General features: G+C 36.4%; 3 protein-coding genes across 3 annotated transcripts; all 3 read left to right on the top strand.

Annotated features, from left to right (window-relative positions):
• Positions 1-1,558, top strand: LOC145815706 (protein FAR1-RELATED SEQUENCE 5-like). Its single transcript, XM_082912242.1, has 2 exons — positions 1-63; positions 575-1,558. Exons 1-2 carry the CDS (start codon positions 1-3, stop codon positions 1,556-1,558), a joined length of 1,047 nt encoding a protein of 348 aa, XP_082768368.1.
• Positions 1,559-1,672: 114 nt separating this feature from the next.
• On the top strand, positions 1,673-3,173 carry LOC145815690 (uncharacterized). The gene is made up of 4 exons (XM_082912241.1): positions 1,673-2,307; positions 2,356-2,608; positions 2,818-2,916; positions 2,997-3,173. Exons 1-4 carry the CDS (start codon positions 1,673-1,675, stop codon positions 3,171-3,173), a joined length of 1,164 nt encoding a protein of 387 aa, XP_082768367.1.
• A 3,480-nt stretch (positions 3,174-6,653) lies between these two features.
• Positions 6,654-19,248, top strand: LOC114264627 (pseudouridine synthase and archaeosine transglycosylase (PUA) domain-containing protein). Its single transcript, XM_028205301.2, has 8 exons — positions 6,654-6,924; positions 9,598-9,679; positions 9,795-9,862; positions 9,976-10,073; positions 13,948-14,084; positions 14,323-14,390; positions 18,342-18,405; positions 18,862-19,248. Exons 1-8 carry the CDS (start codon positions 6,914-6,916, stop codon positions 18,877-18,879), a joined length of 546 nt encoding a protein of 181 aa, XP_028061102.1. The 5' UTR covers positions 6,654-6,913; the 3' UTR covers positions 18,880-19,248.
• The last annotated feature ends 728 nt before the right edge of the window (positions 19,249-19,976 follow it).

The following is a 19,976-nucleotide window of genomic DNA, read 5'->3' as shown; positions in this document are numbered from 1 at the left end:
ATGGAGGATTTGTCTTCTAAAAATCAGCAAATAAATGTTTATGAGAAACACAGCGAAGGAAATGTGAGTTTCTGTTGGTTTTTTTTTTTTTCCAACGTCGTTCGGATAACCAGAGTCGAAGTATATTATTTTGTTCGGAAATCTACTACCAAAATAAGTATTTAATTTCGGAAGTTGTTGTCCAAAATAAGTTAACTTTTACAACATTCAACTTCTGAAATTTTAAAATTAATTCGGACAACTACTTTCGAAAATTAGCATTTTGTTCAACACTGTACTTCCAAATGAAGTAAAATTTTTTTTTCCCATTTTATATTCCAAACTTGCAAACTGCATACCAAATTTACAGTTTCGAATTGCAAATTAATCTTTATAATGCCATTAAAAATTTGTAATGTTGTACAAAACATGTAGGAATATGTGTTAACTCAAGGAAGTCAGGTTTGTGCGGATTTTGTGTTGGATTACATTACTTAATTCACAACTGAACAGGTTCACTCTACGAAATTATAATGATTATGTTTCGAATTGCTCACAAATGTAAATGTTTAATAATATTTATTTGACTTTGTAGGTATTCAAAAGTAAGGATGAATTACTCAACTGGGTACGTGAAGTTGGAAAGAGAAATGGTTTGGTCATTGTAATCAAAACATCAGGCTATGATGGAGGGAAAAAAAGACCCAGGATGTATCTTGCTTATGAGAGGAGTGACCAATATAGAGTGACAAAGAAGTTAAAATATGATGGCAACAATACATCAAGAAAAACCGGTACGAAGAAGTGTGCTTGTCCTTTTGATATGAGGGCTCACAGGTTTACCACACATGATGAATGGACATTGACCGTAGTATGCGGATTGCATAACCATCCACCTGTGGAGCACCTTGAAGGACATTCATATGCAGGGAGGCTATCAAAGGATGAGAAAGCATTGTTAATGGATATGTCAAAGAGCATGGTTCGGCCAAAAGAAATCCTAGTAACCTTGAAACAGCGAGATGCCCTCAATGTAAGCACACTTAAAACCATTTACAATGTACGCCATCGAAACAGGGTGGTACAAAGAGCTGGAAGATCACAGATGCAACACTTATTGGGTGAATTAGCCAAGTATAATTACATTGAGCGCCATCGGTCTGAAGAGTCCACGATGACTGTTACAAACTTGTTTTGGGCACATCCTACCAGTTTGGACTTATTTCGGTCTTTCCCACGTATATTAATTATGGATTACACATATAAAACCAACAGATATCGTCTTCCTCTTCTTGAAATTGTGGAAGTGACATCAACTGAATTGACTTTCTCTGTAGCTTCCACATACTTACAGTATGAGAGGGCCGATAACTATGCGTGGGTGTTAGCTACATTGCGTGATGTCGTGGATGGTTTTGTTATGCCAGCAATTATTGTTACTAATAGAGAGCTAGCCTTGATGAATGCCATACAGAAGATATTCCCAAGTGACAGACATTTATTATGTCGTTGGCATATCAGTAAGAATGTATTGACCAAATGCAAGAAAATGTTTGAGACACAGCAGAAATGGGAGTAGTTCAACCATGAGTGGAACTCTTTAGTGTATTCATCTTCTGAAATTCAATACGATGAGCGTCTTAAATCATTACTTAAGGAATTCAGTAGTTATCCTGATGTAATCAAATACGTCATGGATCATTTGAGAAAATACAGGGCTGAGAGTGCACATGCAAAACTTAAAAGACAATTGGGTTCATGTCAAGTCTCATTTCAGACATCATTTGAGAAAATACACAGTCTGCTTGAGTTGCAACACACTGATATCAAGGCTTCATTTGAGAAAAGTCTAACTGTTGTGCAACATCAATTTAAACCTTCTCAGTTCAGGGAGCTACGGGGTAATGTCTCTATCTCTGCATTACAGTATTTGCTTGTAGAGAGTAAGAGAGCCAATTCCATTGGTATTGATGTTGAAGCTTATGGATACATCCTTCGCCACACTCATGGTTTACCTTGTGCCCACGAGATTGCTGACTACATTAGACAAGATCATCTTATACCACTTGCTACCATACACTCACAGTGGAGGCAACTTCATATCTCCATATGCAACAAAGAAGAGGAAACAGAGGTGAGTTGTCATGTAGAAGTAGAGTTGTTTGTGAACAAGTTTAATGAAAGTGATAGAACCATGCGGTTGGAGCTTTTGAAGAAGTTGAGAGAGATTGTATATCCGGGAAGCACTTTTCTTGTTGAGCAGGAGGTGAAGCCCAAAACAGGTCCTCGAGATCATAAGAAGATCAATGTTTCTACCTGTCGTGACTCGTGTGCATTTGAGTTGGTGTAATCTGGACATGATTCCTTCTTAACTAGGGACACTCAAATCACTACATTAGCTTCTACTCTTGAAACCAAGAAGAAGCGACCTGTTAAGGGAAAGGAGAAGGTCAATGCGAAAGGGAAGGTATACATTACTAGAATAGTGAAACCTGGTGCATATGTTGATGCTTTCCCTTCTGGGTTGAAACCATACATTAAGTTTGTCAAGGATGTAGCTGCAGAAGGGAATTGTGGTTTCAGGGCGATAACTGCTTCAATTGGTCATACAGAAGATGATTGGGCTCAGGTTAGGCGTGATCTGTTGGGTGAGCTATATACACACACAAAGAGGAATACATTACACTTTATGGATCCTACGAAAGGTTTGAAGAATTGACAAGCATATTGTTATACTTTGAAGACAGTCCTGGATACTCACATTGGATGACTATGCCAGACATGGGGCATCTTGTTACATCGTGCTGCAATCTTGTGTTATACCACTTGTCATTACAGCAATGTCTCACATTTTTACCTCTTAGAACAGTGCCAGTACCTCAACTTGATAGACGTGAGATTGCCATTGGGTTTGTCAACGGAAATCATTTTGTCCAGGTATAACAGAAACTTACCAATTTGTGCATGTACAAGAAGTTATGAGGTATGACCACTAACTCAATTGACATTTGGTGCAGGTTTTGTTGCAGCCAGGCCATCCAATTCCTCCTATAGCCACTAATTGGCGAAAATACCGTCACCCTTGCGCTGTTGACTGGGATGATGCATGTGTGCGCCGCATTCAGCATTTCAAGCACATTATTCATGATACTGTAGCTACTCGAGAGACATTTGATGTTGTTGATGTCCCATGATACATGTATGCATTTGACAATGTTAGAATTATGAAAGAAATTAATAGATGTGTTTTTGATGTTGATGTGTTATGTGGCATGGATTGAATGTTATCGACCATTGTTACCATTCCATTGTAATAAGAAAATATCAGTTACAAAATCAACGATCATTGTTACCATTCCATTCTAATAATAAAATGTCATTTTCAATGGTATCAACCATTGTTGCCATTCCATTCTAATAAGAAAATATTAACCACTGTTACCATTACAACAATATCATCTTACAAAAAATACCACAAAAAATTCATCAACTAACAAATAACATGTCACGAATCAGTTGCATGTCTACGCTTAGGCCTACAATTGTATGTCAATGTCGGAGATGAAAAGCGACCTCCAGTATAACTAGGTCTAGCAAAACTAGGTCCAGCTTCGTCAATGTGCTGACCTTCAAGGATATGCGTCATAGTCTCGGTAGCCTGGTAAAGTCGATGAGGATGTCGAATCCCCTCCTCATAACCAGCCTCAATAATAGGATGTGAAATCTGCAGTGCATGTGCAATACGCTGCATTTGAAAAGAATATCACATTTTAGGGAACATATCAAAAAATAAAAAGTAAGTTTCAAATGCATAAAAGAGGATAATATATTACACCGGCATGTTGGCTGAAATCTTGATGGTTATGGACACGCGGTATATCAGTGTGCTCAACATATAGGTGCGTGATATTCTTATACCAATTCATGTAACCCGGTACACATTTCCAAGGCTGACGAACTGGTGTGCTCCTCCGCTGCTCAGATAACACGTGGTTATCCCAAGCCTCCCAGATCCTATCCAAGTATCTATACATGACTGCATATCGTGCAGATATGTTGCCTCGAGCACCACGACTAGGAGCTAGCAGTGGATCTGGGATGGTTTGAACCCTGCCAAACTGCGTCAGAACTCTATCTGGATGATAGGGTTCAACCACGTCTAAGCACTTTAAGCATCTATAGTAGAACGTAACTGGATTACATGGATGCCGGTCTCTGCAACTGTGGTATGGATCCCAAATAACCTATAAACATAAAGTGTTTTTGAATTAAAGTATATGAAGGGTAAGATAAATGGAAAGTGTTAAAATTATCTGAGGACGAGTAAACTTACATCAGTCGCTACCAAACTGTCAAGCTTCGCTCGAAAAGATTTCAAATGATCAATGGAGGAACCCGCCTCTCTCCTAGATGCCCAATGGTACACGTGTGGCATGTTTTCATTGTAGCCCATGTTCTGGTCAGGTCAGAATGTTCGGAAGTGCTCATAAATCCACGTCTCCAAAAGAGTCATATAATCACCCATCTGCTTAACACCGAACCGGCTAGCATACCCCAACTGTCTGTATGAAAATACTAATGCAGCAGCACCCTAGCCGTAAGTATGAATGGATCCCAAATCCATCAATAAGCCAAGGTAAACAACAAGAACCCTGTCGCCACTCTTGTCACTGAAGAGCGTACATCCCAACAGAAACAACAAATAAGCCCTAGCAGCGCACTGTATAGCCTCCTCTAGGTCTGAATCTGTGACACCATCAAACTGACTTCGCAACCACTCAAGCCTGACTGAATTCCCACCAGAAGTAGAAACCTCTTCATGTGCTGCACGTTCAGTAATCTCCAAGCCATAAACCAACAGTGTAACTCCATGATGATCTGTCACATCTGGTACGCTGACTGATTTGCCTACAATGGGAAAGCCAGGAATAGTGCCAACATCATCTAGGGTCAAGGTCATCTCACCAACTGTCATGTGAAATGTGTTCGTCTCAGGTTGCCATTCCTCAACAAAATTGGAGATTAGAAGCTTGTTGACGAAACGATAAGTGCAACGAGCTAACTGTGACAGCCCAGACTGCTCAATAATGGCTTTGAATCTGGTGTTGTTGTCTACTGACTACCATGGCCATGCAAGGATCTTTGAAGAGTGATTATGACACTTTAAGGGCCCTTATTCCTATAACACAAATAATATCTCATTAGAAACTACCATACAACACACACAAAAATAAAAAAAAAATTCATATACAAATGAATTTCACTTTTACTCAGAAAATGTTTACCTCCCTGTGCTAAACAGCTGCAGCGACATGACTATTGAAACTCCACAGTATTGATGGATCAATCGGTCTACCTGGAAAAGCATGAGTAAGGTCCTCTTCCTGGATAATAGGAGAATCGGGTAAAGAGGCATCCTCTGCAGCAATGTCAAGCATATCATAACCTTGAACTCGTCTTTGGCTTCGGCTTCGACTTTGACTGGCACTAGGGATATCATATTCTACTGAAATTGGATCACGACCTGGACCTTGACCACGACCTTGACCTTGTCTTCGCCCACACCCTCGTCCCCGTTCATAGTCAACATCCAATTCACGACGTCGTCTATTTGAAGCAGTAGGTGGGACACGTTGTTGATATTCAGAATCCATATTATCTGCAAAAAATAATATGTTTAATGACTATACAATTGAAACAAGAATATACAAAAAATGAGGGGAAAAAAAAAACTGTTCGGAAGTTGAAAACCGAAACTACATATTCTGTTCGGAAGTTGAAAACCGAAACTAAAACTTAATTTCGGAAGTTGAGTGTTGTCCAAATTCAAAATTTTCGGAAGTTGACTGTCGAGGCAATGAACAATTTTCGAAAATCTACTATTGAAATTATTGATTATTTTCGGATTTCTACGTTCGAACAAATTGTTCCATTTCGGAAAACCAGTTCCAAACAACTTGTTCGTTTTGAAAATAGTTTAATACAAAACTCTACATTACAAATTCAAATATGAATGAGGATTGAAAAGTAAACTAACCTAACTACGAATGAGGATTGAAAATGTGCTGGAATTCAATGCTTCTTTGGGGATGAAAGCTGTGTGAAGCAAGGAGCTACAAGGAGAGATGGGTAATGTGTGAAGAAGGGTAATGTGAGAGATGTAGCACAATTTCAATAGGTGTATTTGCACCATTGGGAGAGCAATGTTAGAGATGTAGCTTCAATGGGTGTTTGCACCGTTGAGAGAGCTGGGTTTGAGGGTCGGTGTGTATGTGTGTGAGTAGATGTGGAATGAAATGTGTGTGCAATGAATAAAATAATTAGGAATTAATTTTTTTGGTGTGTGTAGTGAGAAGGATGTGCAAAGAAGAAATTTGGTGTGTGTAGATAGAAGCTCCCGGACTTTGTTACTATAAAATTTAAAATAAGGAAGGCAAGTGATATTTTAAAAAGTAGATGGAGTGGCATTGAAAGTTCAATGGTGTACAGGGGGTGTAAATTAACAACCGTGCTAAATACCCCCACTGGGGGTCGACCCCCAGTGAGGTGGCGGGCCATGATTGGCTGAAAATCCAAAAAAAAAAAAAAAAAAAAAACAGTTTTTTGTTTTGGCCAATGGGAGAGCAACAGACATGACCCCCAGTGACCCCCACTGGGGGTCTGAGGCATTTTTGGTAAATTAATTAACCCAAACTAGGCTAGTACTCTGTATCCAATCTACAGACCCAACATCCTTAAAAATAGTGCAGAAATCGAACTATTCGTAGATTTGATAACTGCGCTTCTCTTTTATTAGATCGCTTAAAGCTTTTTCAAAATCGCTTTTCTCGAATCGATCCTCTCTCGCTCTACATTCACTTAAACCCTAGAAAACCAAAACTTACCGGTGCTTCTCGCTTCAAATCAGTGAAGCCTTTCTCTTCCACCATACAAGATGTTCAAGAAGTGAGTTGTCTTTATACGCTCTCTCTTTCTCTCTATAGAGAATTTCACTTTTTTTTATTTTTTATTATAGTGTTTTTGGTTTGAATTCGTCATTTCTGAGTGTATTGTATTGTATTTTTTTTTTTTAATTCTGTTGGGTAAATTTTTTATTTATTTATATGTATTGGTGCCTAGTTTATTACCCATTTGAGGCATTTGATTTTTTTTTTAATTGAAATTTTTATCTAATGCTTTGATTATGTATTGGTGCCTAGTTTATTACCCATTTGAGGCATTTGATTTTTTTTTTAATTGAAATTTTTATCTAATGCTTTGATTGAATCCACTATTTGTCCAGCTGAGTTTTCCAATCCTAATGGACCAAAAACAAAAACAAAAACAAAAACAAAAACAAAAACAAAAACAAAAACAAAAAAAATTCTCTTATTTTTACTTTCTTGTAGTTTTTCAAGTATCTTATAAGACACAAAAAAGAGGTTGTTCTTGTTTCTCAATTATACTGTGTGGAAACAGAGAGAAACTAGGAATGTGTAACTCTGCCCTTTAAAAGTTCTCCAATTCCCTTCTTTGCACTGCCTCTGATTAAAGGGCTTCCCTGAAAATGAAGCATTCCTAAATGCACCCAATGCCAAAGAAGCTTGAGCCTCTCCAAAATTGATTTAAGCGAAAATCATCCCAAATAAAGCCTCTGTTGATTCTACATCTCGATCCACCATAGATGCACCCTTATTAACCACAATGCTATTGGGGAAAATAGATGATTTGCCACAAGTAAATCAATCGATGAAAATAAAAATAATGCGGAAAAATTAAATCAACAAAGACATAAGAATTTTTATGTGATTCCCTCAGTGTGAGGTACGTTTACGGGACCGAAATTCGATTCCACTCTCAACCAAGAGTTTTCAAACGATTACGAACGAGAAACTGATGGTCTACCTCAGCAAATAGACGAACAAATTATTTTCGAAACAGAGTTGAAAAAGACCCAAAATAATAAATCAAAACCAACACCTCTATGCTGAGTCGAAGGTGTCATTAAAAAAAAAAAAAAAAAAAAAAAAACCCAAACAGTGCTTCAAATCTTTTGCAAAAGAAACAACAAAGTGAAGCCCCCCAAAGCAAATACACACAACCACTACTTTAACCAAAATTAAGCCATCGAATTTTTCATCAATATTATAGCAGCTGCAGCACACTTGGGAAAAAACAGAACAATACCAAAAAATATTGTTGACTCTTGGGTTTTTTATCAAAACCCTAGTTGCCATCAAACAGATTTTTAAATACCCATTGGGCCTCCAAACGTCAAATATAATATATAAAAAATATTATAACCAACTCCAAACCAAATTAAATATTTTTAATAAACCAATTGGGTCTCATACTCCGCTAAGGAGGTATACCCAACATATAGGTCGGCGAAAACCTAAATTTATCACCATACCCCTCCCCACCTTGAAAAAAAATAAAGAGTTTGACAATTATCATCCCAAACCCTCATAAAACCGAAGAAATTATATGGAGTGTCGCAGTGCTATACCAACAACATAAATTAACTTTTGGCTCCTGTACTACGCAAACCATCCATTCTCATGTACTAAACCTCTCCATAATACCCATGATGGCAGGTGGAACCACCACGCAAGTAGATCTGTTTGCAATCACCTCCCATGTTATGTATTGTGGTGTTGATCTTCAGCTTAGTTGCAAGAAGCGGGGGCGAGGAAGGGAGTGGAAGTGCCAGCGAGGGTGGAGGATTGAGGGCATATAGAAGTTTCTTAGGTTGGGAAGTGTGTATACATTTATTTATTAAATATATAATGATATTCTAACAATTATTTTTGGTGCTTAGTTGTAATGTATGTATGAAAATATAAATAAACATTAGAGATTCATGTCAACTATAGATTGTCTTTATTAAGTATAAATATAGATTATATAAATAGAAACTAGTAGACTAATGTTTTTCTTTTGTTTCTATGAGATTTATATGTTTGAGAGGTTTTTATCTCAGTTAAGGGCGAGTTTCTTTCTCGGCAGGAGCATGTTTCTTACAAATTTCTTACTTGGGAGTGCAGAATTGTGTTTTTTTAGTAAGAAACGCTACTCGAGTAGAAGGTTGCTACTACTAAGATCTTCAGTTGTTTGTTGGCCCTTGAAACCAATCCCTACTTGCTTATTGGATCTTACACTATCCGTGTTGCAACCATGTTTTCCTTATTCTTGTCAAACTTTGTAGTGTCTTCATGTTGGTAGCTTGATTTTTCATCCTATTTATCAAGTGCCACATTGGATATCATTTGGGTCTTGGTTAGTTGTGACTTTTCATAGGTGTTAAATGAGGGTGTTATTGAGCTTCTTTGCTGCAAAAAGGTCTATGTTAGGAGGGACACATTTTTTGATTACTTGGAGGCATAATGTTTAGGCTTAGCTTAGGGTGTTGTTATCTGATTTATTTATTTATTTTCATTTTTTAGCTATTGTAGATGTTGACATAGGCTATTGTGGATTTTATCAGTTATAGCTTACTTAACCATTTTTCTTCGAGTTTACTTGGAATGCACATTTCTCTCTGCTTAATACAAGTACGATTATTTATTTATTTTATGAAGAAATTCTTATGATCCAAAAATTAATTGATAATTGATATTAAAAAAAAAATGATTATAGGTTTTCCTCTGAAGATGTATCTGCACAGAATCAAGTCAAGGCATCTGTGCAACGCAAAATTCGACAAAGTATTGCAGAAGAGGTTTTTAATTCCTTGTGGCTATCTCTTTTCTTCACTCATCCAGTGTCTGATGAATTTAACTGTTTATTTCTAGAATCTGTTTACAAGTGATTAATAGAAATTACTGTTGCTGCAGTACCCTGGACTAGAACCAGTGCTGGATGAGTTGCTTCCAAAGAAGTCCCCTCTCATTGTTGCTAAATGGTCGTCTCTTATTTATGGGCTCTTGTTTTCTCTTATGTTTCTATCTTTGAATAAATACTTTATCAGGACATCTGATATTTTTCTGATAAATTTCCTTTTCCCTTTCTTTTCAGTCAAAACCATCTAAATCTGGTCCTGGTCAACAATGTGCCTCTGTTTTTCAACATACGTGATGGGCCTTATATGCCTACGCTACGACTTCTTCATCAATGTAAAGTATTTCTTTGCTTGACAGCTATTTTTTTTTTCTTAGTGTTGTATAATCATTTCTTTGCCTCTGTTTTTGAGTGTACACGAAGGTGTTGATAGTTTCTTAGTTAATCTCGCAATTCATTAATCAAGTTTTATGGAAGTTGTGTCAAAGATGCTCCTATGTTTTCAAAGTGCCAGCTAGATTGGATAATAGTCTCTTAATAGTTGCACTTGAGACTTGGGATCAAATCCCATCTTCATTTGGATCAATGGGGTTGTGGGTAGGGGCGGGGCCAATCCCCTGTTGTATTACTCTATGTTTTGGTTTAGTTAGAATTCTCCGTATTTTCTTTCTCTCTCTCTCTCTCTCTCTCAATTGCAAAGAGATTTCATTAGTAATTCTATCTAGAAGCTAATAATTAATTAACATGTATAGAAATTGACCAACCAAACCACGATGAGTTGTTTTACTATTTTTTGAGCCCAAACCAGACCAATAGTGATGAGGTTTTTTCAATGTTAGGGCTTAGAGGAAATGATTGTATTGCTGATGGTGCACAAATACAATGGTCAAAGTGAACGTTAATTTCTTGATCCTCACGTTTCTAAAGAGTTGTTGGAGGAAATGGTAGTGGTGAAACTTTTATGTTATCATTATTATGAGATGTCTACAAGAGTCTGCTTTTTTTTAGGGTATGTTGTTGATCGTATTGTCAATTGTGAGTGTGATAGTTAAACTCTGGAAGTTGGTGAAGTAATAATGTCTGGATTGACAACTAATATTGAAGTGAAAGGTTGAGGGCAGCCCTGTTTGATGATTATGGCATTTGCTAGAAGCTTTGGCATGGTGCCTTAGTTGGAGTGGCGATGAGGATGGGGATGGTTGTGGTGGTGACAATAGAGTAATAGAGAAGTAGTTGGTGCTGGTGAGTAGAGAGTTGGAATCAATGCTGGCATTAGCATTGTTCCGTAGGTTTAGGTGGTTATGGCCCCATTTGGGGGGGTGGCATGGAAGGTTTGGTGGCAAAGTGATGGTGATCTTCGTCCATCTCATCTCTTATTACAAATCTTCTCAAAATTTCAAAACCAATTTGTTTTCCTTAACATTTTTTAATTTTTCTTATTTTAATATGATCTAATTTATTTATTTATTATTTTTTTTTGGGTGTTGGGGGGGGGGGGGTTGGAGGGGGGGGGGGGTGACTCATTGTCCAATAAGTCCTATGATAATTAATGACTTTTTCATCAAATACTATTAAAAAACGTCACTAATTGTTAATTTTCAGCGACAATGTCAGTAATTATAAGTTTTAGTGATAGTTTTAAAAAAAAAGACAAAAAAAAATGTCACTAATTTTCAATTGTCTGCAACAGTTTAAAAAATTTATCACAGAAAAAAGTCACTAATTGTAAGTTTTAGTGACAATTTATAAAAACTGTGACAAAAAAAAGTCCCTAATTTTCAATTTTTAGCGGCATATGTAAAAAATCGTCAATAAATTATTTTTAGCGACAATTTTACTAGGACTTATTTTCAATAGGATTTGATCGGAATTAAGTCTAATTATTAAGATTTATTGGTAGTTTACCTTTTTTTAAAAAAAATTATTTTCGGATAAAATACCAAGTTAACTCAGATAGCTGTGGACCAATGGAAATATTGTCATTAAGAATCCTTTCTAATTCTGACCCATAGAAAACTTGGGCTTATTTCTTGTAGTATAAGGTTTATGTGTTAGGGTTTTGATAAGATTTATGGTGGGGGAAGGGCTTTAGCACACGAGTTTTTAAATTCAAATATTGCAAATAGTGCTTCTAGCTTTCGTTCATAAAGGTGCCATGTGGTAGGCCAGTGGATGGGCCCAACAACTAGCCCAAAGCCATCCCATTTAGCTTGTTAAATTAGGGCCGATCTGTAATTGCAAATGAGCAAAATTGAGCTTGGACAAACTATCAAGTGTGAAGTTCAATTCAGGCCAAGCTTGAAAACCGATCCCGTTGAAAATGTGGTTGTCTTTGTTATTTGCTATATGTGTCCCATTGATGTTGTGTAATATTCCTTCATTTATAAAATGTGTATATGTTATGTGACTTCTAGTTACATCACCCATGTAAATGAGCATCTTCAATTGCTTTGAATTTCACTAGAGGCAGTTCTCTATCTCTCTCCCCAGTAGAAGGCACATGAAATCAAGATAAGAACTACAGTTCAAACCTTAGTTAATGCCTCAAGATATTATGAGCATTTGAAATCCTAAACTCCTAATTAATGAAGCCATCTTTGTTAATTTGAAGATGTTCTTGATGAGGTTGAGATCTTGGTATCAAATAAAGGAAAGGGGTAGCTATCTAAGAGATTTTGGTGGTTAAGGTTACTTTCCCATTTATAAGCACAACACCCCCCCCCCCCCCCCCCCCTTCTTCTTTGGTTCTCCCTCTCTATCTTCCCGCCAATGTTGAAGCTTGAATATATTTCTAGTTCTCTCTACTAAATCCTTCTTGTTTTTTTTTGTGTGTGGATAAACTAACTCTAGATTATTATTATATTTATTTATTTATTATTGTTGTTTTTATACAGAATGTGTATGCATGTGTGTGTAGGAGCAAACACCTGTTTTGGAATCATTTTAGATTTGATTTGGGCTCTGCTGAAAAATTTTCAGTTTGTTTTCATGTTATCGGTCTATTTGGATCAAGCCAAAGGGCCGTTGATGCAACTTATGACTGGCTAAAAGTTGATAGTCTAAACATAGAAGCTAATAGCTTCTTCTCCTAGCTTCCTCATAATCAGCTTATTTAAGTTCTTTTTGCCTCAAGCAAGTCACAAGTAGAAGCTACACCAAACAATTGGCATAGACTTGAAAGTTCATAAGCACCTCTATAAGCTGCACCAAATAGGGCCAATGTCTGTCCAAGGGCCATGAGCATATATGGATTAGTTTAGGAAGGAGGACTTTGTATTTTAATGGCTAAGTTTGGGCGTGAGTCCTACTGTGCTTAAACAGCCCAGACCAACCCCATTCACAGTCAGTTACATGTGGTTATGGTATAGTTCCAGAGGCATTGTTGCAAGGAAAATAGGCATAGACAGTGTCTGGTAAATAAATAAAAATGAAATAGAAAACTATCCAATATGGAAACAAAAGGAATAAAACATGTTAGAACTAAAATTCCTAAATTAGCTATTTCTTCTATATTATTCAGTTTATTCTTCATCCAATTCATCCTCGATCCCCATCAGGATACTATGTGGCACATTATATCAGGATCAATTGTTGGCCAAGGGATAAAGGCTAACTAGTTGTGGCACTAACAATAAGACTTCGCATTAACTTTTAATCACCTGTGAATCAAGATGTTATTGGTGTTGACTAATCAGATAGGTTTTGGGCTGTAACCAATGGATGGTCTTGCTGGCACTGTGGGACATTCATCAGCACAACTAAGATCGCTATCTCACAACCACTTTATGGAACTTGTTACTCTTATAGAGAGAAGCATGAATTGGGCAGATGTTTCCCTATGGTTATGTTAGTGTGTATATATTTTGTTAGTCGATGTGTCCTCAGTGTTTGGCTTCTTTTTAAGAATATATTGTATTCATGTTTATAGTATCAAAACCATGTCTTGTTTCTGTCTTTGCAAATTTTGATGAACATATGTTGAAGCTTGTTTAATTTCAGCGAATGAAATATTGTGTTTACATGTTTGTGATAGTAGACTGCTCTTCATTCTCTTTTGTTGTTTGGTGTTGTAAATGCTCTTAGGGTTAGAAGCTCCTCCTTTGTTTAGTTTCAGTGCCAACAGTTATTTTACCTACTTAGTGAAGATAATTTTCGATTCCTATTCTATGACAATTCAACAAGTTTGTCCTATGTTATTCTCTTTTGCAGATCCTAATATAATGAAAAAACTACAAGTGGATAGGGGTGCAATCAAATTTGTCCTTTCTGGAGCTAACATAATGTGTCCTGGGCTTACATCACCTGGTGGTGCCTTGGATGATGATGTGGCTGAAGAAACTCCTGTAGTATGATTATTACCACTCTTATTACCACTCTGAACTTGCTATAATTTGTGTTTCATAGATCATTATCATATATAGTGGCTTGTTTTTAGATTGTTGGTTATGTATTGTTTTTATTTATTATATTGTTTCTATATATTCTCAATTAATTTTGCTCTTTCGTTCTTTCGATACAATATGGATGAAATCAAGTTCAGTATTGTTGCATAATAATCTCATGTGTATACATAAACTCTCTCAGGCCATAATGGCAGAAGGAAAGCAACATGCTCTTGCTATTGGCTTTACAAAAATGTCTGCAAAAGATATGTAAGTTATTATCCTAGTTTATTATTGGTTAATATCTCTATGTTCTTTCTTGTCACGTGAATCAGCCTTTTATATTATTTGTTTTTACCATTAATGTAATACTGTTCAATTCAAGAAAACTTGGGAATAAATGCCACCAGGAAAAGAACTACTGGAACTGAAAAAACTTTGCATGAGGGTTGGCCTTAGTCGGCAATTCTCTTCACTTTTGCATTTTTGGCATATATGTGTAATCTCCTTTTGTTAGTCCTTTCGTGTGTAGTCCTTGATGCACACCTTAAGTGTAAGATATATGCTGACTACCTCTGCATTTTAGTTGAAATGGGTGAATGTGTTTGATGTGTCGTGGTGGTTTTTAACACTTGGCGGTGATTGATTACCTTTATTGAAATGGTGTTTCATAAGCTGAAAACGTGAGACAAGGCTTTTATAATCTTTTGATGTGCAAGACACAATCTTTTATGGGCACAAAAGAAAGCTCTAAAATGAAAGAGGCCTTAGAAAAATATTTGTGAGATTTTCCAAATAACTGTTGTGAGATTTTCCAAATAACTGTTGTAAGATTTTCCATTGGGATGTCCTCCAAATAAAGGTCATGCAACAATGATATTGGAGGGCAAATGATTTCCATCCAAGGTTAGAGCCCAATTGGGATAAACTTGAGTAAGCAGCTGTTTGCTTTAACTCGTTTGTGAAGTTAGGTTGACCTTAAGAGAGAATAATATTTGTGATGTTGCTAACAGCTCAACTGGAGGAGTTTAGTTGGAGACTAAAATCTGACCCTTTGTGGCTTCAGGAGGGAGATCAGGTTTTCAATTTTTTATTGGATGCCTAATGAAAAAAGTTTGAATGCTACTTTTATGGCTTTAATTCCCAAAATGGGGTGCAGAGGATTTGGAATCGTCAAACCGATTAGTTTGTTGGTTGGGGCCTATAAACTGTTGGCTAGTTGGATATTCAATTGAAGGAGGTGCTGGGCTTCATGGTCTTAGAATCACATAATGCCTTTGTGGAGGAGAGACAAATTATTGATGCTGCCCTTATGGCTAACAAGATAATTGATTGAAGACTAGGGAGTGGATTCCTAAGGTGATGTGAAAATTAGAGATTGAGAAGGCTTATGATGTGAATTGGGAGTTTTGACTATACGTTGGGAAACATTGATTTTGGAGATAGATTAAGAAAATGATCTGTTTTACATTTTCATAGTGTGGCTTTTCATCTTGATGAATGGTTCTCTGACTAGCTTCTTTCAGATGCTTAGGGGTTTTAAACAAGGGGATCTTGTTATTGCCTTTACTTTTTATTTTGGTTATGGAAGCTCTGAGCTAGATGATTTGAAAGATAGAGCAGGTGGTTTCATGGAGGTTCTCAAGTGGGGATGGTGGTTTCTCAATAGTGATATCCTTGTGACACTGTTACTTTTTTGTGGGTCAAATCTGGAATAGTTGTGTTATCCTCGTTGTGTTATTTTATGTTTTGAATTGGGGTTAAGAGTTTTGGGAAAGATGGAGCTTATTCTAGTTGGAAATATGCCTTATAGATGGACACTTGTGTTAAGTGACCAATTGTCCCCGAAACTAAAGCTTTAAGCTATTAAGAAATGGGCTCAACAATGTATATCAAGCTATCCAACAACTAGCATTTATCCTTGCTTGTAAGGTGGGATCTCTCCCTACTTATTTGGGTTTGCCTTTGGTTTAATTATAAACTAGTTTGATATGGGCTGGTTGAAAGGTTTCAAAAGATATTGGTGAGATAGAAGTCAATCCTAATGCACAAGGCTCCCACTATTGTGGGGAGTCTAGGTAGGATAAGATGTATACAGCGTTGCCTCCGAGTTCGGAGAGGTTATTTTTGCAGTTTGATCCCATGACACTCAGGTTGCATTGGAACAACCTTACTTCTGTGCTGAGGCTTGCCCTCTAGATATTGGTGAGATGGAAAAGAAAATATTTATCCAAAGGAGGCGACTTAGTTAATCAGGAGCATTTTTTCAAATCTTAGCCACCTACTTTATGCCTATGTTCACTATCCGTCTTGGTGGCTTCATGACTCGAGAAGATGTAGTGGGACTCTGTGTGCAGTGGTATTGGGGAGGTGGGTGGAGTATTCGTAGACTGCATATTTTAAATGAAGCTTTCTTGGGAAAGTGCTTGGAGGATTTTTCTTGTGAGTGGGAGAGTTATTTGGGGTTGGCTAAATACAACAGTGCATGGGGAGATTGGACATCTTTAGAGGGTGATATGAGAGAGTTTAGTGGGGAGGTATTCAGACTGTATGCACTAATGTTATGGGCTAATTATCTTTATAGGTGTGGGGAGGAGAGAAGATCAAATCTTGGCATCATCGATGGTGTGGGGAGGATGTGTGAAGAGGACTTTTCCTGCTAGTTTTCATGTGGTGAGAGATTTTTCCCCTTAGAGGAATCTGCAAGATTCTGAATGGAGGAGTTGTTGGGCCTTCTTCATATGCTTTAATGGAGGAAAAATGTTGGCCAAGGCCGGTATTCTTTTGTATTTGGCTTTATTTAGAAAGGGATGTTTGAGGTCATGTCTTTTGTACAAGGCTTTCCAGGGGGTTTCTTTCTCGTAGATAAAGGGATTTTTGAGTTAAAAACCATGCCTTTCTCCTCTTCCCCATTCCACCTCTCCTCTGGCAAATCAAAGCATCGACAACTCTTCCAGGGAAACCAAGATATCCCAAACATCCACTAAATTCTAGACATATTTTAGGGGTACTTACGTGTAGGTCCTAATAAGTAGACTTGTTGTCTAATAGGTCCTGTGAAAAAAATTTGTCATAAGAAAAGTCACTAATTGTAAGTTTTAGCGACAATTTATAAAAATCATAATAAAAAAAGTCACTAATTGTCAATTTTTAGCAACATATAAAAAATTGTCACAAAAAAATTATTTTTAGCGACAATTTTACCAAGACTTATTTTCAATAGGACTTGATGGGAATTAAGTCCAACTATTAGGACCTATTGGTAGTTTACCCCATATTTTTATTGTTGCTGACTTGTTCTTGTTTTCACCTAGTTTGTAAACGTCACTTCTTGCTTATTCACATGCATTCTGTGTGCAGTGATTGATTGCTAATGTTCTATTATTTTACTTAGCCTCTGTTTGGTTTGTGCAAAAAGAGTCACTTTTTGGCCATTTAAGCCAAAACATTTTGGTTGTTTGCTTTATTTAGCTGACAATAGAGAAAAGCCAAAAAAAAAAAAAAATTTAAACAGTATACACCTGTTTGGTAAGTGCTAAAACATTGACTTTTTTCCAAACTTTTGTCTTTAGTGAAAATTTTAAAATGTTTATTAATTTTTTTTTTAGGTCTTTCTAGTCTAGAAAGATCTAAAAAGTAAAAAACAATAAATAAAAACATAAAAAAAAAAGTCCACTAAAAAAAAAAAATAGTAATTCCAAACATAAACTTAAACTTTTCTAAGAACAAAAAGTAATCTTTTACCATTTGACGAACACATTGTCTTTATCCTAAAAAGGTAATAAAAAAGCTACTAATATATATATATATATTGTAGCAAACCAGCCCTTAGACAAGACTTTGTATTTTGTTTTGTTTTGTTTTGTCTTCTAAAATTACCCGATAAACAGTTGAGACTTGGAGATGTCATGCCTTGAATCAGTGCTAAAATGTCATTCAAGCATCTAGTATTTTAACATCACTGAACGCTGAAGGTTATAAAAAGAAACTCCTTGAAGTCCTATGAGCTATATGATAGAGACTTTAGTCGGTACACATGAAGATTGCACTTCTGTTATGTACGACTTTTGTGATTTAACACCTAGTTTTTTTATTTTTATTATTATTATTATTTTTAAATTATATATATTTTTGGGGGTTTGAGATTCAATACCCAATTAACTTACATACATAAGATGTGAATTTTTTCTCTCTGATATTGTTATTTTCTTGTTACTGCAGAAGGGCAATCAACAAGGGTATTGGTGTGGATAACATGCATTACCTTAATGATGGCCTTTGGAAGGTAATTCTTGTTTAATTCATTTCCTCTTAATTTCTTAGGTGCATTCGTTTTTCTTTTTTCTCTTTTGTTTAAAACAATTTAAAACAACATATTCTTTATATCAAATGACGCGTCAAAGCCATCTTTCTTGGCAAAATCTTTATATCTCTATCGGGTTTGGGTATGTGCGCAAATGTCCATTTCATCAAATTCCCATGTCTAAATATACGGGGGCACAACAAAATAATCATATTTTTTAATTTACTTTAATTTAATTTTCTAGGTAAAATGTTCGGATACACACGATTGAGTCTATCATGTTTTATAATTTGTTTTGTCATGTATCATATTTGATAGTGTAAGAGATTCATAGAAATCATGTCATCTTTTGTGTAGCTGCTTGAATTTGATCACCTAGTTGATTAAAATGAGTTTTTTTTTTTTAATTAACCAATTAAAATTCATCTTTGTTTGCAGATGGAGCGTCTAGATTGAGCATTTGCGGAGAGCAAAAGTAGATGGTTCCTTGTGCAGCGGTTTCTGTTTCTTTGAAATCGGTGATCAAACTAAAAGTGTTCTGAGATTAGCCCCTCATGCTGTTTTTGTACTTTTTAACACTACAGTTGAAATCAATTCAATCTTTGACTATAGATGAAATATTTAACCAACCTATGATGCCATGCACATTACTTTTTTGAAGTTTTTGCATTTCCATGTGAAGGGGGATGCTCCAAAAATAGTAAAGGTGAATTTTTATATGTTGATTAAATTGAATATGTAGACATATTATGCCTTAGTTTTGTTCCTTAATTATGTAAAACAGAAATGATTATTTGAAGCAAAATGAGTTAGGATTGTAGCGCTGTTCATGTTTGCAAACAAGAGAGATTTTGTGGGTAAAAGGAGATTTTTTTTTTTATTCCAACAATTAAGGAAACATCTCAGGATACAAGATGTTGCTTGCAGGTTGTGAGTCTGGTTATTTTTTGTCAGTGTTTAGGGACTCCCTTGTGGTCTCTGAAACTGCACTGCTTTTCCTTATTTTAGTTGACAATATGTACAATTCTCTTTCATTATCTAGCCATTATACAAGATAAGGAATTATTTATGTTGGCAAATTTTGGGGAGGCTCTAAATGCATATCAAAAGTTTTGTTGGGCACCCCATTAGAACACCCCAAACCGAAATTCAAATTTTGAAGAATTTTGTACACTCCAAATAATCCCAGCCCCTCATCTATTTGCAGCCACACTCAACCGCCTTTGCCACTGCCGGCCTGATGCCCTCACCCCCTTCTCTCTCTGTTGTTGCTGCTGCCACCTCCTGCGAACAACCGTCAACCCTTTTCCACCGCAACCTCCTTCCCCCACCGGCGTTCTCCTTTCCCCATTGCAACACCCTTTCTCACCGATGACTCCCTTCTCTTCTTCTCATACTCATTTTGCCGGTTTTGGTTCCTCAAAAAAGAAAAAGAAAAAGAAAAAGAGGAGTCGAAGAAGCTTTGTTTGGCACTGGTTTGCCGAACAAATTAAAATTGTAGCATTTGATATCCAAACATTTTAAAGTTGTTTGGACTTTTAAATTGGAATGTG

The sequence above is a fragment of the Camellia sinensis genome, chromosome 2, assembly GCF_055761805.1.
Source record: "Camellia sinensis isolate YWXY chromosome 2, ASM5576180v1, whole genome shotgun sequence".
NCBI classification, from domain to species: Eukaryota; Viridiplantae; Streptophyta; class Magnoliopsida; order Ericales; family Theaceae; genus Camellia; species Camellia sinensis.
The sequence above is the reverse complement of the archived record's forward strand: the minus strand, read 5'-3'. Positions and strand labels throughout refer to the sequence as shown.

Excerpts from the sequence above, each read along its gene's own strand:
- LOC145815706 (XM_082912242.1), top strand. The coding sequence starts at position 1 with ATGGAGGATTTGTCTTCTAAAAATCAGCAAATAAATGTTTATGAGAAA. Across the intron at positions 64-574 it reads AGAAACACAGCGAAGGAAAT|GTATTCAAAAGTAAGGATGA; the intron begins GTGAGTTTCTGT and ends TTGACTTTGTAG.
- LOC145815690 (XM_082912241.1), top strand. The coding sequence starts at position 1,673 with ATGGATCATTTGAGAAAATACAGGGCTGAGAGTGCACATGCAAAACTT. Across the intron at positions 2,609-2,817 it reads CAGAAGATGATTGGGCTCAG|CAATGTCTCACATTTTTACC; the intron begins GTTAGGCGTGAT and ends TTGTCATTACAG. Across the intron at positions 2,917-2,996 it reads ACGGAAATCATTTTGTCCAG|GTTTTGTTGCAGCCAGGCCA; the intron begins GTATAACAGAAA and ends CATTTGGTGCAG.
- LOC114264627 (XM_028205301.2), top strand. Across the intron at positions 14,085-14,322 it reads TGGCTGAAGAAACTCCTGTA|GCCATAATGGCAGAAGGAAA; the intron begins GTATGATTATTA and ends AAACTCTCTCAG. Across the intron at positions 14,391-18,341 it reads AAAATGTCTGCAAAAGATAT|AAGGGCAATCAACAAGGGTA; the intron begins GTAAGTTATTAT and ends TTGTTACTGCAG.